General features: G+C 47.8%; 1 protein-coding gene and 1 long non-coding RNA gene across 2 annotated transcripts in view; one reads left to right on the top strand and one right to left on the bottom strand.

Moving 5' to 3' along the window:
• LOC146355399 (uncharacterized) lies at positions 1–17,957 on the top strand. Its single transcript, XR_014787168.1, has 4 exons — positions 1–351; positions 5,929–6,066; positions 7,060–7,175; positions 17,707–17,957. It is a non-coding gene; the product is annotated as an uncharacterized LOC146355399 (long non-coding RNA).
• The window catches only part of LOC146355398 (zinc finger protein RFP-like), a 26,137-nt gene continuing 16,015 nt past the window's right edge, over positions 16,352–26,473 (bottom strand). Inside the window, exons 6-8 of the mRNA XM_084830567.1 lie at positions 20,798–20,824; positions 20,495–20,524; positions 16,352–19,138 (exon numbers count right to left, since the gene is read on the bottom strand). Coding sequence (XP_084686693.1) covers positions 18,606–19,138; positions 20,495–20,524; positions 20,798–20,824 — 590 coding nt within the window. The 3' untranslated portion in view covers positions 16,352–18,605. The remainder of the gene's footprint in view (positions 19,139–20,494; positions 20,525–20,797; positions 20,825–26,473) is intronic.

Here is a 26,473-nt window from a genome sequence, read left to right as displayed (position 1 = left end):
GGTCCAGACTGCTCTGCACCCGTTTTGCAAAACGATCAATAAAACTTTGTTGGCTCCACTGTCGCCTGTCTGGCCTCTCATTTGACCAGAAGCAAGAACTCTTTCTAACAATTTGGTGCCGTGACTCGGATTGTGCCTTCTGGGGCATGTTCTCGTGCGTCGAGCCGAGGGGCTGTGGTGGGGAAGTGGCCACAGGCGGTTAACTTACACTGCCTTCCCCTCCCTGATGGCGGGGAGACGCTCGGGGACCAACGCCATTGTAAGGGAGACCGAGAGCACCCTTTTAAGGTACCGGCAGTGGATCCATGAGGCAGCTGGACGCAGCTGCGGGTGGAGTACTGAGACTCCAGGGTAAGTGGCAACTTACACTCGGGGAATTTGCGGGACAGTGGTGTGTGTGCGTGAGGTTTGTGTGAGACGCCTCTGGGCGAAGCGAGTGAGGAGCCCCGATTTGCATTTCCCTACCCCAGCGACGGACTGGGTCAGAGAGGGGCGAAGCGTACGAATTGTTGGCTGAAACCACTGCTGTCATGGGCGGATCCCACTCTAGGCCTGAAGAAAAGTCTCCAACACCCTTGGGATGTTGTTTGCGCAACTGGAATAAGTTTAAGTTAGATTATGGTGTCAAGATGACAAGAGCTCATAAAGTTTTGTAATGGGGAGTGGGTAACATTTAGTGTTGGCTGGCCAACTGGGGGAAGCTGAAAAAATGTTGTGTCCAAAGTATATAATAAAGTGATTGTTGATAATCATAGAGAACAGCTAAAGAAAGAGATTTGTTTAATGTCTTAAAGACTGTGGCAAAATTAAAAGAACAAAGACAGCAATGTCTGGGTCTGTGTAAGCTTATCTCTGCCAGTCTGCTGAAAGCAGAGCTAAAAGGGGGGGTTGCCTGGCTCGGCTAGAAAATGTCTGTAAGGACCTAATAGAAACAGTAAGATTTGCAAAAGAATTGCTCAAGTTAAAACATCACAGCTAGAAAGCTGAGCAGTCCTTGCTCTTATCTGTCGAAGAATCTAAAAGAGGTGTAAGGTTACACTTTCCCCTTTTAAACTAATGAAGAAACAGAGAGCCTTTACCAAAAGCTAAGCTTTTTTTGTTTGGATCCATTATTGTTTAAACTTTTAAGAGGCACTCTGCACATAGATTAAAACTTTAGACTGTTAAGGACTTGCCATAAACAGTACTGTAAGGCTTGTCATAGCCTTAAACTCCCGTTGTTGTAGTTTGTGTGTTTGTGATCAGATAAGTGCACAGTTTAATTTGTAACTTCAAAACTCAGATAAAAAGCTGTATTTCCAAGGCTTTGATTTCGTTTACCCTAATGAAGCATACAGATGCAAATTGCTAGAGATTCACAGACTACAAATGAAACAGCCTTCAAAAAGTTCAAAGAGAAACTACAAAAGTTAGTTTCCGTTTAGAAAAAGGGAGGGGCAATAAATTCTCTTAAGAAGTGAGAAAGAAAAATCCCCCCCCTTCTCCTGTGGCACTTCTAAGCCCAGCTGTGCTTCTAAAGCCTGAGAAAGTTCCTGCCCCACGTGTTCCAGCTCTTTCTCAAAATCTGAACTGTCTAGACACTCTATATGCTCAGAGGCAAGCCTAACACTCTGTCAAAATTCATGAAGTGTGGAGTTGCCGATGCAAAAATGGTGGCTTAAAACTTTTTGCATATATAAAAATGCCCTTCCCTTGATCTTGATGGGCCCTAACTATGCAGCCGGAAAAACAGTAGGATTGCTAGATCTGCTCCACTATGCCCTACGATGAAAAAAATATTTTTCAGTCATGCTGTTAGATTTCAATAGTGTGAAGGAGAAAAGGCAGAAAAAAAAAGGTCAAACAGAATGCAGCTTTGATTGCAATGGCAGTCACAGGGAAACTCGGAAAAAGCCGCGTTTAAAAGAGATGAATGTGCTCACTATAAAGAGGGGGTGTTAATAAAAGTGGGGCCTGTCTTACAAAAGGCGGATAGCCCAGAGAGTGGAGGGGAGAAGGGGGGCTCCACCTATAATTTGCAAAAGGATCCACAACCACCAACCAAACTGACGGTCCCCATAAGAGAGATCCCAGATCCTACTGCTCAGCATCCCCAAGGGACTATGTTCATATATGTCCCTTTTACGACATCTGATTTGTACAATTAGAAACAGTTCAACCCCCCTTTTGATGAGGATCCTGGGCCGCTCTTATCCTTAATGGAGAATGTGAGGCTTACTCACAACCCCACCTGGGACGACACTCAAATGTTATTGAACACTTGTTTTCTCAGTCAGAAGCCTACTATTCAGAGCTCCCCCTTGTGACCGAAGATGAGATAGCAGTGGTGTTGCCTTTAGGACGGCCTGATTGGAGAGTGGCGACTGCTGCACAAAGGCAGAGGCATGCCCAGTACTTTCGGCTCATTTAAGCAGGCATGAGACAAGCTGCGCAGAAGGCCCCCAATTTACAAAAGGTTTTAACATTAAAACAAGATAAGAACAAAAAGAAAAGAAAAGAAGAAAAAAAGAAGAAAGAAGAAAGAAGAAGAAAAAAAAAGAAGAAAAGCCTGCAGCTTTTCTTCAGAGACTGAGAGAAGCCTTTGGGAAATATACAGACATTGATCTGAGTGATCCCAATAATTTGAGAATTCTCACGACTCAGTTGGTGGGTAATAGTTGCCAAGGTATTAGAAAGAAATTGCAAAAAGTCGAAGGAGGGTTGGCAGCGGACCTGGGAGTGTTAGTGGAAGTGGCCCAAAAGGTGTATGAGAGACGTGAAGAAGAAGAAGATAAAGTGCGTGAAAAACGGCAGGCAAAGCTTATGGCAGCTGTGTTGAAAGGGGAAGAAGAGAAGAAAGGAGAAGGGAAAAGAGGGAAAGGAAGGAGAAAGGGGCCTCCCCTTGGGAAGGATCAGTGTGCCTTCTGCAAGAAAACTGGGCATTGGAAACGTGAATGTGAAGCGTTGAAACAAAAAGAGAGGGATGACGCTGAGGGAGGAGCTCAGGGAGTCCTCCATGTTAGGGAAGGCTAGGACAGACCGGGGCCCGGCCCCCTCCTGGCCATAACAGAGTCTAGAAGGGACCCTATGGTCAGAATAAAGGTTGGGGACCGTCCTTACAATGCCCTCATAGACACGGGGACCGCCCTGTCCATCCTCCCTCTTGCTCGGCCAACAGGGGGAACAGGAGGGACTACCACCATAATGGGCGTTGAAGGGAAAGCTGCCCGGGTGCCCTTGTCCCAACCACTCCTCACAAAGGTTGGAAACACCCATTTAGGGCATGTGTTTATTTGTACCCCCTCTTGTCTGGTGGCATTATTAGGGACGGACCTATTGGCTAAACTCCAACTCGAGATTGCATTTACCCCAGATGGGGAAATGGAGGTGCGGCTCCCCAAACAGCAGAGTAGCAGTTATCAGATGGCACTATTAAACACCATACCAGAACCCCATGCAGAAAAGGGGGGAAAATGGAAAGATAAAAAAAACCGAGTTAATCCCCTGGTTTGGGCTAGAAAAGGAGGGGCGGCCCGCACCAAGACAGCTGCACCCTACAGAATACCTCTTAAACCAGGAGCCAGGCCAGTTCATGTGAAGCAGTACCCCCTATCGCGACAAGGAAAAATTAGACTGCAGCCAGTAATATCAAGACTGCAAGAAGAGGGACACCTAATCAAGGTAATGTCCCCCTACAACACCCCCATCATCGTGGTATCCAAAGGGGAAAGAAAAGGGTACCAACTTGTGCAAGACCTCCGCCTCCTCAACCAGCAAATAGAAGCCCCCTACCCCGTGGTGCCAAACCCACACACTCTCTTGACAAAAATTCCAGAAAGCCATGAATGGTTTACTGTCATAGACCTGAAAGATGCTTTCTCCAGTATCCCACTGCATCCAAACTCGAGGCCGTTATTTGCCTTCCAATGGGAGGACCCAAGAGGCGGGGCCAAGGTTCACCTAACATAGACAGTGATTCCCCAGAGACTTAACTTATCGCCTGTCGTCTTTAGCCAACAGCTTCAAAAAAATTTAGGGCCATGAATCCATCAACACCCTGAGATAAATCTCTTGCAGTATTGTGATGACCTCCTAATTTCGTCTCATACCAAGGACGAATGTCTAGAAGGGTCAATCTCCCTTCTGAATCATCTGGCCGAAGGAGGCTACAAGGTGTCCAGAGAAAAAGTGCAGCTAGTTCAACAAGTCGTGAAGTTTCTTGAATCAACTAATGAAAAGAACACGAAGCTTGGGCCAAGACAGGGTTGAAGTTATCTGCACTTGCCCTGCTCCCTCCTCTCCTCGCGAGCTACGGGCCTACCTGAAACTGACTGGGTTCTGTCGATTATAGATTGCAGAGTATGGAGAAATAGTGCGACCATTATATGAGGCGTTGCAAAAGACAAACTAAAGGAGTGGAGATGGACCAAAGAGATAAATAAGTATTTCCTCAGTCTCAAAGCTGCCCTTGTGAATCCACCTGCCCTGGCTATACCGAACCCCAACCGGCCCTTTAGGCTCTATGTACACGAAAACAAGGGATAGCTTCGGGGGTTCTCTGCCAGAAGAAAGGGCTGGCCTGGAGGCCTGTGAGATATTACTCCAAAGTCTTAGACGTTGTGGCAAGAGGTTGGCCGAGGACCCACTGAAATTTGGGTCCCCCACGGTGTGCCGCAGATCCTGAAATCCAGAGGAGGAAGTAAATTCCTCAACCCTGCCAGGCACTCCAGATATGAGATAAGCCTACTCCTAAATAAGAGCCTCACCTTTAAAGCGTGTTCCAGCTTTAACATCGCCGCCCTACTGCCAATACTCCAGGGCCCAAATAAGCCCGGACCACCCGACCATGATTGCCTTGAGATATTGAATTTAGATACAAAAGGCCGACCTGATCTAGAAGATGAGCCAATTGAAGGGGCTCAAGACTTGTTTGCTGAAGGGTCCAGTTACATGCTATACAGAAAGCAGTATACAGGAGCAGCAGTCATCACTCAAGACAAGAGCATACATGAAGAACGGCTACCGCCACATTTCTCCGCCCAGTCCGCTGAATTGGTGGCCCTAACAAGAGCGCTCCAGGCCGGAAAAGGGAAGCGAGTTAATATCTACACTGATAGCAAAAAAGCTTTTGCCATCGTACACGCCCATGGGCAATTATAAAAAGAAAGAGGCTTCCTCATGGCTAATAGATCCCCGGTGGCCAACGGGGGCCTAATAGTGGATCTCCTCGATGCCCTTCAATTGCCCCTACAAGTGGCTGTCATCCACGTCCAAGCTCACAGAAAAGTAGGGTTGGCAGAGAATTTCTCCCCGAATCTTCGGGGGGCCGAGCGCCAACGCATTCGGCCCCCCGAAATCAGCGGTGAAATTCTCCGCCCCCCCGCCCCCCCCCTCCGGGATGGGACTTTCCTTTGCCGAATGTCCCTCCCAGCGGCGGGTCCCGGCGGCGGTTCAGCGGGCTTTCGGCAGGGGCGGGGGTGGCAGCCGGTCTTTTGACTGGCTGCCGCTGCCGCCATTACAGCTGAAGTAAAAAACAAACAAACCCCGTGATAGGCTACGTAACGATTATCGTAGCCTATCACGGCTAGATCTCCAAAGTCAGCTGTGATAGGCTACGTTAATCGTTACGTAGCCTATCATGGGTGACTTTGAAAAAAAAAAAGCGCATACGCAAATGGCGGCGCCCAATAGCATTGCCCTTATTTTCGCCGTAGTCTACGTAAATCTTTACGTAGACTACAGGGACCAAATAAGGAACGCAAATGGCGGCGCCCCATGGGGGCCGCCACTTGCGTACGCGCTTTTTTTTTTTTCAGAGTCACCTGTGATAGGCTACGTAACGATTAACGTAGCCTATCACGGCTGACTTTGCAAATCTAGCTGTGACAGGCTGCGTAACTCGTTACGTAGCCTATCACGTTTTTTTTTTTTTTTTTTTTACTTTCGTAGTTCGCAGCCGGGGAGAAGGGGCGCTTCTCCCTGGCCTGAATTTCGGCCGGGCGAGGCGGGGCGCCTCCCCCCCCAGCCTGAACTTTGGGGGAGAACTGAAGCACCTCCCCCCCACCGTGAAGCAAGCTGCGAGACCAGGTAAGTGACTTTCGTACATCCCTAGAGAAAAGAGAAGGAGGACAGATAGGAAAAAAATAAAAATAAAAAAGCAGATGAGGCGGCAAAGAGGGCAGCCCGAGAGGGAGTTCAAGGGGTGTTCCTAGTCCTACTGGGGCAGGAGGACCCACCCACATATTCCTCCTCTGAGTTGCAGATGGTGCAGGAACACGGAGTATATCCTCGGGCCGATGGGTGGATCCAGATGACAGATAAAAAGTTACTTCTGCCATAGACCTTGCAGAAGGCCGTCTTAGAACAGGTGCATCACTCCCTCAGACACCCAGGGGCCTCAGCTATGATTGAATACTGTAAAAGACTGTTTGTGTCCCCAGGCTTGACAGTCCGCGCCCATCGGCTAGCATCAACTTGTGAGATCTGCCAGAAAACTAACCCTACAAGATCGCCTCCTCCACCCAAAGTGGGGAGGCCTTGGGCATATTATCCCTTCCAGAGGGTCCAGATTGATTTTGCTGAAATGCCACCTTGCAGGGGTTACAGATACCTGCTTGTCATTGTGTGTCAAATGACAGGATGGATAGAGGCATTGCCATGTAAAAATTGCCAGGCAAAAACTGTAGTCTCCAAACTATTGCAAGAGGTAATACCACGGTTTTCTTTGCCCAAAACTATTGAGTCAGACCAGGGTTCGCACTTTACTTCCACCGTTACCCAAAGGTTGGCCCCTGGAGACCCCAGGCGAGTGGCCAAGTTAAAAGAGCCAATCATAGCCTCAAGTAAACTTTAACTAAACTCCAGAGAGGGGTTAGGCTCACGTAGGTTGAGGCCTTGCCTGTCGCTCTGACAAAGGTTCGAAGGATGCCCAGAAAAGAGATAAAACTTTCTCCCTTTGAATTAATGTTTGGATTCCCCCCCCCCCAGGTGCATTGCAGAAGAAGGGAAGAGGTTAAATGAGAATTGGGGGATCAGATGTTGAGGGGGCAATTAACTACTCTGCAGTCTGTTCTCTCACAGCTACGAGCTTACTCTGTGCCGTTCCAGAGGCTACCGTTCGATGCACCAATCCACCAATTCCAATCAGGGGACGAGGTGCTGCGGAAAAAGTGGAATAAAGAAACTCTAAAGGAGAGGTGGGAAGGGCCTTATTTAGTGAGACCTACTAGTCACTCATGCATAAAACTTGTAGGATCAAGTAAGTGGACCCACTGCAGTCGAATAAAACCTTTCTGGAGGCCCCTGTCTCCTCCTGTCACTAGGTGGTGATGAGTGCGTGAGAAATTGTCACAGAGAGAGAGAGGAAGGCCAGGATCTCTTCTCGATCATCCCAGAGTGCAGGACCTGGAATAATGGGCTCAAGTGACAGGAAGCCAGATTCCGGCTGAACATGGGAAAAACTTCCTGACTGTTACACCAATACGACAGTGGAACCAATGACCTAGGGAGGCGGTGGGCTCTCCCACACTGCAGGCGTTCAAGATGAGGCTGGACAGCCATCTGTCAGGGATGCTCTGACTTGGGTTCCTGCATTGAGCAGGGGGTTGGACTTGATGGCCTTGTAGGCCCCAACCAACCCTACTATTCTATGATTCTATGAAATGTGAAAGACTATGCCCCGAATCAGGATATCAGAGGAATCCGTTTGGGGGAGGAACTCGGCGAGCTTTCGTTGGCTTAGCCCCCTGGGCTCCGAACCTGACACCCACCAGCAGGCCTGACTCGGTGTGGTCCGAGTCGGGCCAGCTGGCAGATTTTCCACCTTTGCATGGTGGCAGGGCAGAGGGGGCAGGAGGCTGAGAGGGGAGCGGCCCTCCCCTCTCCTCCTCCATTTTGCGCATGGTGGCAGGGCTGCCGTGTGCGACTCTCTCCTCCTCCCAAATCCCAGGGGAAGGAGCGGCTCACGCACAGTTACCCCACCACTGTGTGCAAATTCATTCATTCATTCATTCATTCATTCATTCATTCATTCATTTATTTCATTTCATTTCATTTCATTTCATTTCTATACCGCCCAGTAGCCGAAGCTCTCTTCTATATATTTCTATACCGCAAATGGCTCCTTCTCCCCCTCCTGGGTCCTGGCAGCGGGAGAAGGAGCCACTTGTGCATGTTCACATGGTGGTGGCGGTGGGTGGCAGTGGTGGGGATTCCTGCCGCTGCTGCCTCCCACCCCTGCCTGCTGCCTGCGGCCTCCACCGCCAAACCGGTGTCGGCAAGGAGGGCGTGAGGGGTTTGCGCATGGCGGCGCTGCCTGCTGCGGCAGGTGGCCACTTGCTGCCCACCACTGTCATGGGCAAACCCATTGTCGGCAAGGAGAGTGCGAGTGATTTGCACACAGCAGCGGTGCCACTGGCTGTGGGGACTCATGCTGCCGCCGCCCACTGCCATTTTGCACAGAGAAGGTACCGGGTTTGGGGAACTACTGGGCGGCTCGCAAATGGGAGCCAAGCCAGATCCATCGTGGAGATCCACTGGGCCCCCAAAGGCCTGGATTTCGACGCGATGGACAACCCTAGCCAAATTAGGCCAGAGATAACTGTTTATATATACCCGTCCTTTTTCTTTCTTTCTTTCTTTTTTTAAAAAAATAGATATGATATATGGTACTTAAAGCTCCTATGTGAGGGTGTATAGAAATGTGCACACGCATTTATATATTTAGAAATGATACTATCTAAAATATAGATAGTACAAAATACATAAGTGATTGTTCTATTTTTTTATCCTTTATAATCTCTTTCTTTCCTTTTAAATTAGTATTATTATCATTAATATTATCAATATTATGATACTAGGATTAGGAATATTTCTGGCTGGTTGATTTTAAGCTTTATTATTATATAGTACCTCAAGGGCATTATATGGCCAATGGAAATTAATTGTAAGCTTGCTTCCTTATTATAAGCCTGAAGATAAAATATTGAAATTGATTACTTATGCTGTATTGATTTGTAAGATTGGTAATATTATAGATGTAATTTCTAAGTAGAGTGATATTTGAAGTTTATGTGTAATGTAGTTTAAATTTAAGTTTTTTATGTAATCTTTTGTTTATATTCTGCTTTGTTTTCTTTGTTTTTGTTTTTGTTTTCTGTTTCTTCCCCCTTTGTCCTTCTCTCTCCTTTTTATATCTTCTCTTTTCCTTTTCTCTTCCCCCCCCCTCTATTTTATTATTGATGGGTCCTCTTAAGAATAATGTAATGTTGGAAACTGTAGAAGATGATTATGTCGCTGGTGTTCTTTATTTCATTTATAAAGATAAAAGTAGAATAAAAAGTATTATAAAAAGACAGGAAAGGAAAAAGTTTCCTCCTGTGCAAGCACCGAGTCATTGCTGACTCCTAGAGGGACGCTGCTTTCGCTGGCGTTTTCATGGCAGACTGTAGCGGGGTGGTTGCCTTCCCCAGTCGTGACTACCTTTCCCCCAGCAAGCTGGGTACTCATTTTACTGACCTCGGAAGGATGGAAGGCTGAGTCAACCTGAGCCGGCTACCTGGGACCCGGCTTCCGCTGGGATTGAACTCAGGTCGTGGGGAGAGTTGCAATACTGCCGCCTACCACTCTGCGCCACACGAGGCTCTATAAAGACAATCCTAGCCAAAAATAGCCTTGAAACTGGCTAAAATCTGTCTGTATAAAACAATGAGCTTCCTTCTAGCTGATTGAAAAAAAAATGTTGCCCTAGTCAGACTTGCACCTTCACTGCTAGTCAGTGTAATGCCATCCTCAAGAAGCTTGACTAAAATACATCAGTAGCTTTCACCAACACATGAAGGAAATATCTGATGTTCCTGTTTAAAAAAAATGGATTAAAAAATAAAACGGGCCAGTTGTCAGTACTATTTAACTTTCTGTTCCTATAGCAATTTTCACCATACCAATTTGACATTTGGTACAATCGTAGACCTCATCAAGCACATCATGGATTCCAAGTTAGCTCAACAGGTGTCATAAGAACAGAATAATTGTGGCAACCCTCCTCCCCCCCTTAACTAAAGAGGCACTCCTGTGCCCCTTGAATAGAGAGAAAAACACAAATGGAATAATGAAGGGACAGTAGTTTATGAAGAAGGAAAATGGTTTTGGGAGGGAGAAAATTAAGATATTTGTAACCCAGGATCACACCAGTGTAAATCAGCCATTTGCATTACCTGCAGTTACCTTCAAGAAACTACTTCTTTTAGGAGCACAGTTACTAACAAAACTTAATTGCCTTAGACAATCAGTAACATGTACTTCCACCAATGTGATCTTTTTAACTGAATGTAAGAAAATGAATTCTACATGCAATGTGTACGAAAAACTATAATGGGCCTAAGAGAAAGGCTCCATAACCACACATCTGCAATTCTTACCAACCCCCCCCCCCCCCAAAACTAGAGCAGCCTGTTGCAAGACATTTCAACTCACTTGCACATTGTCTCTCAGACTTATAATTGCTTCGGTCGAACAAACAAAAGAAAGTGACTTGCTTGACAGAAAGGAAAACTTCTGGATCTACAGACTTGGGACTCTTAGTCCATATGGCATTAACCTGGAGGACAATTCCTAAGCCTTATACCACTCCACCTGTTTTTCTTTGTAGGAATTTTTAACTCCTAGCGTTCCAAACTGCCATTCCTGGTATGCATCTAACATCACAGCTACTGATGAGGGTGGAAGCTGAAACGTTTAGCTTTAAATATAATTTTAAATTACTCTGTTATTAATTTATCTAAGCTGAACCTTAATCTAAACAAGATGGAGGTACTGTGGGTTGCGGAACTAACTACTCTGGATGGAGGACAACTAGGCTTAGATGGGATTGCGTTCCTTCTAAATGACCAAGTGCGTAGTCTGGGAGTCCTCCTAGACTCTCTGCTCACTAGGGAAGCCCAGGTGGCTGCAGTGTCCAGGACTGTGTCTTTTACCATCTTAGGCTAGTATGCCAGCTGTGGGCCTATCTGGAGAGGATGGACCTCACCTCAGTTATCCACGCACTAGTTGAGATGAGTACTTTCTTCTCGCTCCATCCGAGTAGGTTGTTTCCCAAGCTTGAACGGGTGTATCTGAGATTCACTAGATCAAGAGAGAATACAAAGGCTTTAAGGACAGACCCCACTCAGTGATAGATTTGCAAATCTTTACCAGATGTTTAGGGCTTCAAGAATTAATGTATGGGTAGTGGTCCCTGAAAGCTCTCACAAGCCAGACAACACAAATATGGCATTAAAGAATATGTATTTATTGCTTAAAACAGTCTATTTATTTATTATTATTAATTTAAAATATTTCTTGGCTGCCTTTCAGGGCAGAAGCCCTCCCAAGGCAGCTTATAACAATGAAATACATAAAAACAATTAAAATATTGAAAGTGATAAAAATATAAAAACAACAATAAAAGTCAACAATAAAACCAACCATGATGTTAAAAGCAGCAACAGCGATGTTAACAGCAGCAACAATAGCAGTCATATTGTTGGTAAAATATGTTTTCAAGGCCTTCTTAAAAGTCTGCAATGACAGAGCATCGCAGACCTCCAATGGCAGCTTGTTCCAAAGGTGTGGGGCCACTGCAGAGAAGGCCCTCTCATGCATGGTCACCCACCTGACTGCTCTCATGGGTGGGCAAATGAGAATGGCCTCTCCTTCTGATCTTAAAGTGTGGGCAGGCTGATATGGGTGTAGGCAGTCCTTCAAGTAACTTGGTCCCAAACCATTTAAGGCTTTAAAGGTAAAACCAGCACTTTGAATTGGGCTCAGAAACACACCGGTAACCAGTGCAGCTGGTGCAGTATAGGCGTTATATGATTGAATCGCCTTGCCCCCCACCAATACTCGGGTGGCCTCATTCTGTACAAGCTGGAGTCTCTGAACTGTCTTCGAAGGCAGCCCCACATACAGTGCATTACAGCAGCGGTTCTCAACCTGTGGGTCGCGACCCCTTTGGGGGTCAAACGACCCTTTCACAGGGGTCGCCTAAGACCATCGGAAAACACTGCTAAAGCAGGGACACAAATGGCAGCTGCTACGCCATTTGCACCCCTGCTCTTTGCCATGATAGGCTACGTAAATACTTACGTAGCCTATCACGGCTGCCTGCAAGCATGCAAATAGTGGCCGCTACGACGGAGGTAAGCTCCATCCCGGGGGGATTCCGCAGGGTGGCAGGGGGCAGGAGACCATTCCGCCATGGATTCTGGGGGGCCAGATTCTAAAGAATCCGGTCTCACTGGAGTCTGTGGCGGAATTCTCTGACATCCCTAGCTGTACAGGAACTTCAGCTGGTGCAGAACGCGGCTGCCCAAGTGTTGGTGGGGCTGATATGATTCAATAATATCATACCTATCCTGCACCAGCTGCACTGGGTACTGGTGTGTTTCTGAATCTGAGCCCAGTTTAAACTTTAAAGAGCTGCTTTTGATCTTTAAAGACTGAAATGATTTGGGACCAAATTGTCTGAAAGTCCATCCTCACCCAGAACAGCCTGCCCAGCAGGGATGGCCATCGTGGGGAAACCCAGCTTGCATTTGCAAACCGAGTTGGGGGGGCTCCCCACCCCCAATCCAGGGACTTTCCCTGTCTTTTTTTCTTGTTAAAATCGGCATTCATGTAAATTGTGGCCACAATTTGTATAATTTATGCAAATTTCAGCTGCAATTTGTGGCCGTAAATGTGCTTAGCTTTTCCTGTTCCTGAAATCCTACAGCAGCAGCTGCTGGCAAAGTTATGTCTGGGATGCTTGGTTTCACCCTGAAGCTGGAATGCTGCCAGTACTCCAAGGTGGGATGTGATTCCAGAGGGCTTCCGTGTTCAAGGGCTATTCCTTTAGTTATGGAATGTGACCTCACAGGATGAGGTTGCATGTTCTCTGTCGGGTGTCTGCGGTGCGAGCCTGTGCCCATTTGCTGTGGTGTCAGTCTTGGTGGACTCCGTGGGGGTGCTCTGCGCTGGCCCTAGAATAAAGGGCACCCTGGGCAAGCAGTGCCTTTGGTGCCCTCCCCCGCAGTCAGCTTTGCAGGGCTACCCAGAAGGTTCATGGGGCCTGGTACAGGTGTGATGCTGGGGGCCCTGGTGCTGCCCCCTACAAGGACCCATCCGTATGTGTACAAAGCTGGGGGCTGCCCGCAGGAATGACCGCATGCCAGGACTACATCTGAGAATTCTCACCTGCACCTCCTCCTTGCCCTGGGATGAAGCAGAATGGCAGATGTGCTTAGTGATGTCATGAGAGTCCAAGAGGGGGGTAGAGTCTGGTGGACTCCCCACTGCTCGGCCTCCTGGACTCCACTCGCTGAGCCACCCACCGCACACTTCCCAGGCTGTTCACCGAGCTGCCATTTTGCTAAAATGGTGGCTCGGGATTTTCCGTAAAAGTAAAGTTGTGTAAATGGCGGCCGTAAAGGGGCCATTTACACAACGTTGCAGCAATTTATGCAATGTCACTTTTATAGAAAACTCCGAGCCCCCATTTTTTCCACAAAATGGCATTTTGGCGAGGGGACGGGTGGCTGCCAGGCACTCACTGGGTGCTCCCCAGGCTGTGCAGCAGCTCGCATGGCGTACCAAGCGGGCAGCAGCAGCTTGGCAAGTGCCTGGCACCCACGGCCTGCAGTGAGTCCATCCATCCCTAGATGTGCTACATTTTTTCTTACATGCGGATAGTGGAATAGGGTTGTGTTTCTGCTGAGTACCTCCTCCAAATTCCAAGCCTCTTTTGGCAGAGCTTCTTTCTGCTTCCTGGGCCTCCATCTCGCAGGTCTTCTGGTTTTGGCCTGCCACTGGCCTACTCCACTACTCTCAGGCAGGAAGGATTCCTCCCTGAAGGCCTGGCCTCACACCAGTCCTGCGCCTTTCTTTGTGGTGACGGCCACAGAAAATTGGCCGTCTCCAGCGGCACCTTGCCTGGAAATCTTCGATGGAGTTCATTCACTTGCTCCTTGAACTCTTTTCATGGTGGGCCTGGAGTTCTTTCTGTGACATGGACAAGCCTCCTGCTCTGCTACAGAATCCCTCCTTAAAACCTTCCCTGTACCTTTTCTCCTTACAACAAACTCTGTAACTGGGGCTACTTGGTCTGAGCCAATCGTTAAGTCTGCCTGCCCAGTCTTATCTTTATTTCTGCACAGTTATAGAGAAAGATGTTACCTTAAGAAGGTAAGAACATAAGAGTGTGCTCAAGTTCATATTCATTGCATCCGTGATGCTATCTAGCCATCTCATCCTCTGCCGTCCCCTTCTCCTTTAGCCTTCAGTCTTTCCCAGCATCAGGGTCTTTTCCAGAGAGTTTTCTCTTCGCATTAGGTGGCCAAAATATTGGAGCTTCAGCTTCAGTATCTGTCCTTCCAATGAGCAGTCAGGGTTGATTTCCTTTAGGATGGACTGATTTGACCTCCTTGCAGTCCAGGGGACTCGTAAGAGTCTTCTCCAGCACCACAGTTCGAAAGCATAAATTCTTCGGCGCTCAGCCTTCCTTATAGTCCAGCTCTCACAGCCATACGTTGCTACTGGGAAAACCATAGCTTTGATTAGACGGACCTTTGTCGGCAAGGTGATGTCTCTGCTTCTTACTATGCTGTCTAGGTTTGCCATAGCTTTCCTCCCAAGGAGCAAGCGTCTTTGAATTTCATGGGTACAGTCACCATCTGTGGTGATCTTGGAGCCCATGACAATAAAATCTGTCACTGCTTCCATTTCTTCCCCTTCTATATGCCAGGAAGTGATGGGGCCAGATGCCATGATCTTATTTTTTTTTAGGGATGTATGAAAGTCACTTACCGTTTTGCAGATCTGGTTCGCGGTGGGGGGGAGGCGCTTTGTCCCTCCCCTCGGAATCCTCGACGGGGAGGAAGGTGCTCCATCCTTCCCCCCAGAGTCCTGCCCGGCCGGCTCCAATCCATGGGGATTTTGCGGAGCCGCCGTCCGGCTCCGCCCGCAGCCGGAAATCCGGCCACTGGACAGCAGGGACGCAAATGGCGGTGGCCGTAGCCACCGCCGTTTGCGTCCCTGCAGTCAGCCGTGATAGGCTACGTAAATGTGATAGGCTACGTAGCGTCTACGCTATTTGTGTTTCCCTTATTTTTGCCGTCTTAGTCTGTATAAATGTTTATGTAAGATGTGCCAAAATAAGGAACGCAAATGGTGGCGGCTGTGGCCACCGTCATTTGCGTATGCACGTTTTTGTTTTTTTTAAAGTCAGCTGTGATAGGCTATGTAAAGATTTACGTAGCCTATCACGTTTTTTTTTAAAACCTAGCCGTGATAGGCTACGTAAATCTTTACATAGCCTATCACTTTTTTTGTTTTTGTTTTTAAACTAAGGATGGATGAAAGTCCCTTACCTGGTCCCACAGCTTGCTTCGCGGTGGGGGGGAGGCGCTTCGGTTCTCCCCCCGAAATTCAGGCATGGGGGCGCCACATCCCTCACCGCCGAAATTCAGGCCGGGGAGGAGCGCCCCATCTCCCCAGCCGCGAAATAAAAAAGTAATTTTTTTTAAAAAAAACACACACATGTGATAGGCTACGTAACGATTTACGTAGCCTATCTGGCTAGATTTTCAAAGTCAGCCGTGATAGGCTATGTAAATCGTTACGTAGCCTATCACGTGGTTTTTTTTTTTACTTTACTTTGTAATGGTGGTGGCGGCGGCCGGTCGGAAGACCGGCTGCTGCCCCCGCCCCCGCCAAACCGCCGCCGGGACCCGCTGCCGCGAGGGACATTCGGCCACGGTAAGTCCCATCCTGGGGGGGGGGGCGGGGGGCCGTCAGAGAATTTCACCACCAATTTCGGGGGGCCGAATGCGTTGGCATTCGGCCTCCCGGAGATTCGTGGAGAAATTCTCTGACATCCCAATTTTAAACTGGAAATGGCAGCGGTGGCAGCCGGTCGGAAGACCGGCCGCCGCCGCCGCTGAACTGCCGCCGGAGCCGCCGCCGCAAGGAAGATCCGCCCAAGGTAAGTGTCGTCCTGGGGGGGGGGCGGGCCATTCCGCCACCGATTTCGGGGGGCCAAATGCGCTGGCATTCGGCCTCCCTGAGATCCGTGGCGGAATTTTCGTACATCCCTAGGGTGAAGTCCACCGAGCTTTCAGCAGACACTGGCTTGCTCACTCACTAGCTGGCCTGACTCAATCAGCATTCCTTTTTGCCTTAAATCACTATTTACCCAAATTGTGGCTGCCATTTATTGCGTATTTAGACAGGAAAAAAGCCTATAACTCCCAGCATGCCCCAGCGAGAATGGCTGGCTGGGGCATGCTGGGAATTGTAGGCCTTTTTTTCTGTCTAAACATGCATAGGATTGCACCTTACGAAAAACTTTCAGAACAGCCACCTTCTTGCTCTTTATTGATGAAATACCACATCACATATACAGATCTTCACTTTCATACTGCACAGTACACACATTACCAAAGCAGTAGCCACGTTAGCCTGTTGCAGCACCCTAAAGATGAACAAATTATGGTATAAGACTTTGTGGACTACGATTTACTTCATCACATGCATGAAGTGTTCATCTGAGTTACAAGTATTACATATATGGTGAGGGTGGGTAGGAGTTGTAAATACTGAGGTCAGAGGAAAATGAAATGCAGAAAGTACAGACAGTGATAATTCACAAAACAGTTTTCAGTGATAACACAGACATCTTTGCATCTGCAGATATTTGAAGTAAGAATGGGTGATAATTTTGTTTGGCTTGTTGTTTTTTTATAATAGCTTGCCAAAATTTGCAAATTACTTCATAAACAGAACAGAAAGAACTTGAGCTTTAAAAATTGCAGTGTAGGAGAAAGTGAAGCTGACAGTTTCATCAGAGGGCTTTGATTGTTTCTCTCTTAAAGGTCTGGGTGTATTCAACCACATTTGTGTTGCTGAATTGGGGTTGCAACCTCTTTTTCTCTCATGATTTCATCATCTTTAATGAAATAAATGGTCAAAATGGTCCTCTCCATGCTGGGAATAGCTGTACCTGTTGAATTTGTCTGATGCAGATGGGTGAGAAATTCATTCTGGTTTAAAAAAAAAATATTCACACATTTCCTCATATACTTGATAGAAAGAACTTGAGAGTTAAAAAATTCAACTGTGGGAGAAAAAACTGACAGATTCATCCATCCCTAATTTCAAGTGAACTCATTTTTGCTAACAACATTTGTGTGTGCAAGTCACCTCAAATAATCATATAATCATGTTTCACAGAGCTGGTACAGCAAAATAGATCCCTTAGGAAACCCACCCCAGGTTGCAGCAAAGCTAAATCCCATTAAATAGCAGGAGCCATTCACATCTCCCTCACTCCCAGTTTTCAGGGGTCAGGACATCCCCAATATTGTACAAAAGCATGCTGTGAGAACACAAAGCAGTTTCTGTTTGGATCTGCACCAGAATGCTATGTTTACATTGTTTCCCCCCTCACATAACCCATGGCTCTTCACACACACACAGTGTAGGTACTGCAAGCCGTAGAGAACTACTGTGCCTAGGACTGACTGAGGTGCATTGCTGGCCAAACAAAACTGAACCCTTCCACACGACAAAATTGCAGATTTGTCTATAAAGATGCTCTCCACTTGTTGCTATATCAAAGGGAAACAGGTAAGAGGGCTACTGAATTGTGTGTGTGTGTGTGTGTGTGTGTGTGTGGTGGTCTCCTCCATGCTTTGATTCCTTTTTCCCCTCTAGGTCCTTTCAAATTGCACCACCTGCAGAATCTGCAAAAAGAGAATCTGCATTTCTGTCTGTCCCAAGCAAAGATGCAACACTGGCACACATCGGGGTGTTTTCAGCAAGCAAGAGGGAAATGAAAGAAATCAGGAAACAATCTGCCAAGAATTGTACTAAGTACAACAATATTGTTTTTGTTTTTTTTAAAGTAAGATTCATTTAAGGAATAAAAAAAAAATCAGTTATCAACTTCTCCTGAGTGAAGAGAGAAAAATACCTGCAGGTTTTGTCTTGTTGTGTTAAGGCTGAAATCTTAAGCACATCATGTACCACCCAACATAGAGGGACAAGCCTCTGAGAAAACACACATATTTGGGGGCAAGTTGTAGTGGCCTCAGTGGGACTTACTTCTGAATAAACATGCACAGGATCAGGATGAACAAAGGAATGGGGGAACTTGCGCCTTAGTTGTTGGGTTTTTCCCCCCCTGAGAGCCCAACATGTGTCTTTAAGAGAGCAATTCTATGCCTCCTAGAGGCATAGAATTGGGGGGAACATAGGATATTTCAGATTCCTGGCTCCAAAGTCAGAGACAGCACCCCGACCTCAGAGCCAGGAAACCAAGCCCCCTCCCCTCCCCCTCCCCCACACTGGCTGCTTCTACGAGCTTGCTAACCCCTTTATCATCCTGCCTTTGAAGGCCAAGAACCATGACCCCCCAAAAGCCAAGCCTATTGATATGTTTGTTTTTTAAAAAAAGAGTTTTTGGATAGTGGTCGTGATTGCTTCAAAGCACTACAAGGAAGGAGAAGCTTTTAAATGCCTGCAGTCAGGAAGCAGAAGTCCTACTTGGAAACCATTAAGATGGTAGCTAGATAGCGGCCTTGATGGTGGTGGTGTGAGGTTCTCCTCCAGATTCAGCACTGCAGATGGGCTCCTGGCTCCACCCAGAAAAAGGGATGGACCTTCTCCCCAGAGAAGGAGGCCGAAGAGAATGTGAAGATGATTTGGTCGGTATCAGCATCAAAAAATTCCACGCAGCCGTCTTCATAATCCAGGGACACCTGGATCTTTCTGGGGTTGTGTCTCAGGGTCAAAGCCGTTGGCTTAGGAGAAGTAAAAGCCCAGAGCTCACAAGGGGAGAATGAGGCACTTGACGGCTTCCCTACAACCCAGATCCCCTCATCTGGACTGGGAATGAAATTCCCCTTCCTCCTGACAGTCTCTCTGGCGACCCCCATAGCCCACATGTCTCCTTCCTTTTTCACCTCCACCTCCCACCAATGATTTCCTGAAGTAAATCTGTTGTAGCCCAGCACACAGGGCTCAGGATCAAATCTCTCAGGGCTGTTGGGAAGGTCCTGCTCCTCGTATCCCAATGCAATGTCCTTCAGATTCTTCGAGGAAAGGAGGAAGTCATTGGCTGTGTCTGGATCCAGAGTCACATTCACTGCAGGGGAAAGAAAGGGAGTGGGAGTGAGAGATAGAGATGAGGGGGCTGAATGTAGCGCTGGATCAAGACATTTTGCTGCCTGAGGCGAAGAACAAGATGAGCCCCCTCACCATTCCTCATAGAGAAGCCAACTGGACTGCCATTTAACAAGGTATTATCCTCACCATATCTAATTCAGGAAGCTAGCTCAGGGTCACCAGAAGGGGCCATGTGGCATCAGCAGTTCTGCTCTCCAAGAGATGGGAATGGCTGGCGGCTCAAGAGGAACAGATGCTTGGGCATCTGCTGTCTGAGGCAGTTGCCTCATTCTGTCTAATGGCAGAGCTGGCCCTGGCTCAGTGGTGGATGGTGTCAAGGGAACAACCTGTGTCAGGTGCTGGAGAGTAAACCACAAAACTGATTCACTTCAGGCTTCACTGGAGTCTGGCTAGCAGGCGGAGCAAAGACCATAAATTAAGGCCGAATTAGACATTACTTTGAATCCATATCTACAGCTACACCTCTTTCCCGCCCTCATTTTTCCTCTAGAGTAGGTGCAGCAACTGATCCAGATTAGTAGTCTAGCATGGGGGCTTTAACCCCTTCCCCTCCACTATGGGCCCAATCCAGATTGTGGAGTCTGTCCCTATTCTAGAATGAAAATAGGGGAGGGGAGAGAGAGAGAGAGACACTGCTTCTAGAAACTGATTTGGAGTAACATGTGTTTTGGCCCCTACTCTCTCAAGCACAGGCAAGTCAAGGGCCAAGAGAAACTGCCAGCTGATGGAGGCATTTGGGCCTGGGTTATTGGGATGCTTAAGTTTCCATACCCCCGAATGAATCAGATACCACATTCTAGTATCACAGAACAGGATGGGACAAATGGCATATATCATACAACTTGCCACTCAAAGGAATGACCATATTAATAATGTCAGGGCTTTACATATCGCATCAGGGTGTTCCGGTTTTTCTCAGGCACCAGGAAGTACCCAATGTAACATACATGCCAACATAATTGCATCTCACTAGCGTAAGGGACCTCTATTGCAATGCCAATAGAGGGTGCAGCAAGATCCCCCAGAAAACCAGTTGTGGCAGACAACGCTATTGATGTTACATTTGAGTAAGCTGACTGGGTGACCTTGGGCCAGTCACTCTCTCAGCCTCACCTACCTGTTGTTGTAAGAACAGAATGTGTGTGTGTTGGGGGGAGAACCATGTATGTCACCTTGAGTTATTTGGAGAAAAGATTGGACATTAAATCTCTTTAAAAAAATAAAAAAATACACGTTACAGAATGTGTGTGCGTGTGTGTGTGCGTGCGTGCGTGTGAGAGGGAGTGTCCTTAATTCATTCCAGATAGTTACCTACCTTTGTACTTTGCTTGTTTTGGAAACCATGCTATATGGAGGAAAGAATGACAAATTTAAAGTCAGACCATCATGCACACAGTAATGTGTTATTTAATTTTTGTTAGCTGCTATTTTTTAAAAAAAAATACACGCAACTAAAATTCCTCATGAAGATCAATCAGCATTTAACTTAGGCCTATACTGAATAAATTAGTATTTTGGAGATTACAGAATGTGATATATAAGAGTGAGGAGAAAATATACTCCTTCTACACATACTTCCCAGCAAAATTTCCATTTTTATTAACTCCCAGAATATTACCTTTGGTCAGTGCATACTCTAGAGAATCTGTTATGTGGAGAAAAGAGTAACAACTTTAGTAAGATTATCATATATAGAACATCTCATTTTGTTCTTCTTCTTTTTTTTTAAAGAACCACAGCCCAACCCTCTCACATACACAAAACAAATCCTCATTAACATTCATTCATTCATTCATTTATTCATTCCATTTCTATACTGCCCAGTAGCCGAAGCTCTCTGGGCAGTTCAAAAAATTAAAACCAAAGAGCACATAATAAAACAATATAAACATATATAAACATTAAAACCACAGTATGAGTATTATGTACATGAGCACATAAATTGTTTAAATCTGGAGTCTAGATTAGGAGAAAAGGGCAACCCAATAAAACAAGGAGAACTTGGGAGCAGGATGAGGAAGCACCCTCCATTTTAACTTGAACATTTTGAGTCTTTTTGCTAGTAGGAATATGTAAATCAGCAAAACTCAAAATAGGCAATTTCCACTTTGAAGCTTGTTCTGACTCGTTTATGTATCGGATTATGAGCATTGTTTTGTTCTTTTTGCACAAACATTTGTGTGTAGTTTCGATATCAATTGTGCACATCTTTGAAATGTATGCATTTCTCCTCATTGTCTAAAGCATGTAGGTGTGGACTTTTCAAATGGACACATTTTTTCATGCACATTTTTCAAATGGACACGTTTTTCCATGCACATTTTTCAAATGGACACATTTTCCATGCACATTTTTCAAATGGAAACGTTTTTCCATGCTCATTTTTCAAATGGACACGTTTTTCAAAGACGTTTTTGTTGTTGCACAAATCATACCACAAGCACAGAAATATAGGGACTTCAACAGTAGATTGCGTTTGGGTCTGCATTCAGTTTCAGAAGGTGTGAGCTGGACAAATTCTAGTCAAAAACGACCTGAAAGAAACAAATTTCTCACCCATCCCTAGTTGTTAGCTGGGGCTGGGAGGAAGAGGGCTGTGGAAGTTTGATATGCACCTTTACCTATGCGTAAGATTGCCAAGGGACTTGATATTGATTCCATGTATTGTTTACATGGCCATTGGGAAATAGAATCCTAATCCAGCAATATGCAAAAGAGGGGAGGAGCTCTGGCTTAGTGGTAGAGCACCTGCTTGGCATGTAGAAGATCCCAGGTTCGATCCCCAGCATCTCCAGGCAGGGCTGGAAAACCTTTGCCCGAACCCCTGGAGAGCAGCTGCTGGTCCGTGTTGATAATACTGGGCAAGGTGGACTAAGTATAAGGCAGCTTCCTATGTTCCTGGGTGGGAATATGTGGAGAATAGTCTCTTCCCTAACTCAGAAAGGAAGATGAAGAAGCATTGACCAGAAAGGATTATTGCTGAACTGAAATTTCCTTCCCTGACTTCAGGGGGCCTGTTCATTCTCTGTCAAATTAATTGGGGGATTTCTGCTTCTTTTGGGTGTGGGGCAGGTGAATTTCATTTACATTTTGGCTGCGGGGGAGGGTTTGGCTTACCTTACACCAAAGTGGCTGAGTTTTGTTTAGAGAAACCCCCCCCCCCGCCCCATTTTGCAATTTTGAAGAAAGCCTCGCACAGCTGCCCAAAATGGGTGCAAAGTGAACCTGCCCTTCCCAGCCTGGTCGAGTTTCCTCCCTGGGGATGTTCTCTAGCAAGCAGGAAGTGGAGGATGAAATGGACAAGCACTGTAGCAAGTTCAGAATATGGCTCTGCTGGGCTAAAGGAAGAAGTGTCTGGAGAGGATGAAACTGACAAGGATTTTACAACAGGAATACATAGCACATAGGCAGGCTTGCAAAAGGCCACCAATTAAGGCTTTTTTTTAACCCATCCCATTTGCACAAATTTAAAGACTCGGGAGGAGGGGATATGCAAGAAATTACAGATATATCTGGAATTGGGGAAAAAATCCACCACAGCCCACTGCCGCTTATCAGAACAGAAACACTGAGAATCTCATTGGGCTGAAATAGAACAGAATTCTCAGTATCACATATCCTTACCCACCCTGCCCAAACCGCTTTCTGCCCCCTAAAAACTTCTTCCCTTCTTTGGGGCTTTCTATTTTTGTCCCTCCACCTACAAATGTCTGGGGAAAAAACCCTCACCCAAAAATATTGGCTGAGCAGTAGACAGGATTCATGCACAACCTTTGTAAGTTTGTTGGGGTGTTATCAGTATGGCTGTGCACAGCTTTGGCCTGAGGCCTGAACCCTGGGTCAAAGCAGCCCACTTCGGGTCACTTTGAGCCACTTCTGAGGTGAAGAGGAGGGGGCACGAAGCGACCCGAAGCAGGTTGAGGGCTCTCCGAAGTGCTCGGTGCACTTTGGAGCTTTGGCACCTGAAACCTGGACTGTTATTACAGGGAGTCACCATTTTTAAAATGGCAACTTCCAGGAACTTCCAGGCGGTGGCCATTTTAAAAATGGCAACTCCCTGCAATAAGAGTCAGCACATGCCCAGGCCTCAGGACCTGGTGGTGGCGATGAGAGTGGCAGCAGTGGTGAAGGCAGAGAAGGTGGCAGCGAGGAGAAGGCGGCGGTGAGGGTGGAGAAGGCAGCGGGAAGGAGAAGGCAGCAACGGAGGTGGCGGTGTCAGAGGAGGCGGTGATGGAGGAGGAGAATGAGGCAGAAAGGTAAGGAGCTGGGGGGTTGTGTGGCGGTGGTGGTGGGGACCTGAAGCGGGGTTCTGCATCCAAATCCCAGTTGTGGGGCTGAGTCGGGTCGGCCCAAGCTGAATCAGCCCAAGGCGAATCGGGCCCACCTCCGAAGCAACGAAGCGGCTTCCGAGTTGGATCAGGGCCCCCCTGCACAGCCCTAGTTATTAGCACATTCTGGGAATTACTTGTAAGCAAATAGTGGCAGGGGGGATTCTTCTGCTTCAGAGTTCCTTCTGGTGAGGAGGGCAGTTGCATCAAAAGCCAGCTGTCCTCTTTAAGCAATGTGCAGGTATAGGAAAGGTGGGGTCAGGGGTGCCTTGACTCTCCCTCATCCAGCAGATTTGTGCTACCTCCAATATCGGAGGCAGTGAGCCTATGTACACCAGTAGCTGGGGAACATGGTCGGGAGGGTGCTGTTGCACCCATTTCCAGTTTGTGGGTTTCTCACAAGCAGCTGGCTGGCCACTGTGTGAACAGAATGCTAGACTGGATGGACGCTTGGTCTGACCTAGCAGGGCTCTTCTTATGTTCTTGTCTATTAGCAGGAAAGATGGTAGTTTGCCTTTAATGCAGCCTCCTTCCTCCTCAGAAGTTCCACCAACAGAGAATGGGTGGTGACAATGTTTCTTGAGATGACACTGTTTTTAGGGGTGTTGGAGGAATCCAGCTGAGGGGTGGAGCTGGGTGTGCTTTCACTGGCTTGGCCCCCTCGGACGCCAACCTGACATCCGCCACCTGGCCCGACTTGGCCTATGCTGAATCAGGCCAGCTGGCGGATTTTCCACCTTTGTGTGGCAGTGAAGGAGGGAGGGATGGGAGTGCTATGGCCCAGGGTGCTCCCTCTCACCCTCCTGCCACTGCTGCCGCCATGCAACTGTCATCCCTCTCTCTCTGCTGGGTTGGCCCTGGAAGAGAGAGAGAGATGGACAGTGGCTGCATGCTGCCGCACTGGCAGAAAAGTAGGAGTGGAGCATTCCCCTCCTGCTCTTCCCCTGCTGCCACCTCCATGGCCGCAATGTTCCCTCCATCCCTGCCACTAGCAAGGGCAGGGGGAACATTGCACCATGTGGCAGTGGTGCAAGAGTAGGAGATGAGCATTCCCCTCCTGCTCTTCCTCTGCTGTGCTTAGGGATGGCACGGGTGCCTGATTCATTCCAGGAATCTGGTGGAACCACCCCTGCCCACACCCTGGAGCCCTGCTCGCCAAGCCCTTGCCCTGCTCGCCCCTTGCCCATGCTCGGCAAATGGGCTGCACTCACCCCAGTGGCCTCATCGAGCTTTGCAGTCACCATTTTTGGAGGAATAAAATGGTGATTGCAAAAATGTGCGTATTTGCGCACACACAAAATGCACATTTTGCAAATGCGCATATTTGCATATGCACAAAATGCCCATTTCCCCAAAATACACATTTTTGCACACACAAACATGCACCTTCACAAAAATGCACATTTCACACATGAGAATATGCACATTCGCAACATGTGCATGTTCGCGCACACAAAGACATGTGCATTTTTGCGATCACCATTTTTTTCCTTTTAAATGGCAACCATGGAGCTCGACAAAGCCAGTGGGGTGAGTCTGGGCTGCTTGTTGAGCACGGGAGGAGCTCGAGTGTGGTCTGGGGACCAACAATCAGGAGCAGGGGCAGGGGCTGAGCAGGGAACCAGAGAACCCAGACAGAGGTGAGTTTGCACATCCCTAGCTGTGCTGCCACTGCCACTGTGACTGCAACATTCTGTCTGTCCCTGCCACTGGCAGGGACAGAGGAAACATCATGCTGCGGTGGTGGCGGCAGTTGCGGTGGGAACTTGGGGGGCAGTTTCCCTTAAGCCAGGAAATGTGTATATTCCAGCTTAGGAGGGGAAAAAAGAAAACCAAGGCAAGTTTCCAGATTTCAGGGGTGGACTTCTGGCTCGGCTCGCAAGGACAAGCTAAGGCGGGGCTAGCATGGGGATGCAACGGGCCCTAAAAGGGCTGCATTCCCATGTGACAGATATCCCTACTGTTTTTAGTAGGGATGGCGGAGAATTTCTCCCCGAAACTTCGGGGGGCCGAGCGCCAACGTGTTCGGCCCCCCGAACAAGTTTCGGGGAGAAATCCTCCGCACCCCCCCGCCCCCCGCACCCCCCCCGGGACGGGACGTACCTTCACCGAATGTCCCTCCCGGTGGCTGGTCCGGCCGGCGGTTCAGCGGGTGTTCGAGCGAGGCGGGAGCGGCAGCCGGTCTTTCAACCGGCTGCCGCTGCCGCCATTGCAATGAAAGGAAAAAAAAAAAACGCCCCCTGATAGGCTACGTGACGATTCACGTAGCCTATCACGGCTAGATTTGCAAAGTCAGCCATGATAGGCTACGTGAATCGTCACGTAGCCTATCACGGGTGACTTAAAAAAAAAAAAAAAGAGTGTACGGAAAATGGCGGCCCCCATAGGGAGCCACCATTCCCGTTCCTTATTTGGTCGCTGTAGTCTACGTAAATGTTTACGTAGACTACGGCGAAAATAAGGGCAACGCTATTTGCGTTGCCCTTATTTTCGTCGTAGTCTACGTAAACATTTATGTAGACTACAGCGACCAAATAAGGAACGCGAATGGCGGCTCCCTATGGGGGCCGCCATTCGCGTATGCGCTTTTTTTTTTTTAAAGTCACCCGTGATAGGCTACGTGACGATTCACGTAGCCTATCACGGCTGACTTTGCAGATCTAGCCGTGATATGCTACGTGAATCGTCACGTAGCCTATCAGGGGGCATTTTTTTTTTTTTACTTTCGCGTTCGCGGCCGGGCGAGGCGAGGCGCCTCCTCCCCGGCCTGAATTTCGGCCGGGCGAGGCGGGAAGCCTCCCCCCGGCCTGAATTTCAGCCGGGTGAGGCGGGAAGCCTCCCCCCCTGGCCTGAACTTCGCGGGGGGAGCGCCTCCCCCCCACCGCGAACAGCCTTCGACGACAGGTAAGTGACTTTCGTCCACCCCTAGTTTTTAGACAGTTCCTTTAACAAGGAAGTGATTTTCC

The sequence above is a fragment of the Heloderma suspectum genome, chromosome 2 (assembly GCF_057233095.1).
Source record: "Heloderma suspectum isolate Gila_16-S chromosome 2, 16-S_ref, whole genome shotgun sequence".
In the NCBI taxonomy this organism is placed as follows: domain Eukaryota; kingdom Metazoa; phylum Chordata; class Lepidosauria; order Squamata; family Helodermatidae; genus Heloderma; species Heloderma suspectum.
The sequence above is the reverse complement of the archived record's forward strand: the minus strand, read 5'-3'. Positions and strand labels throughout refer to the sequence as shown.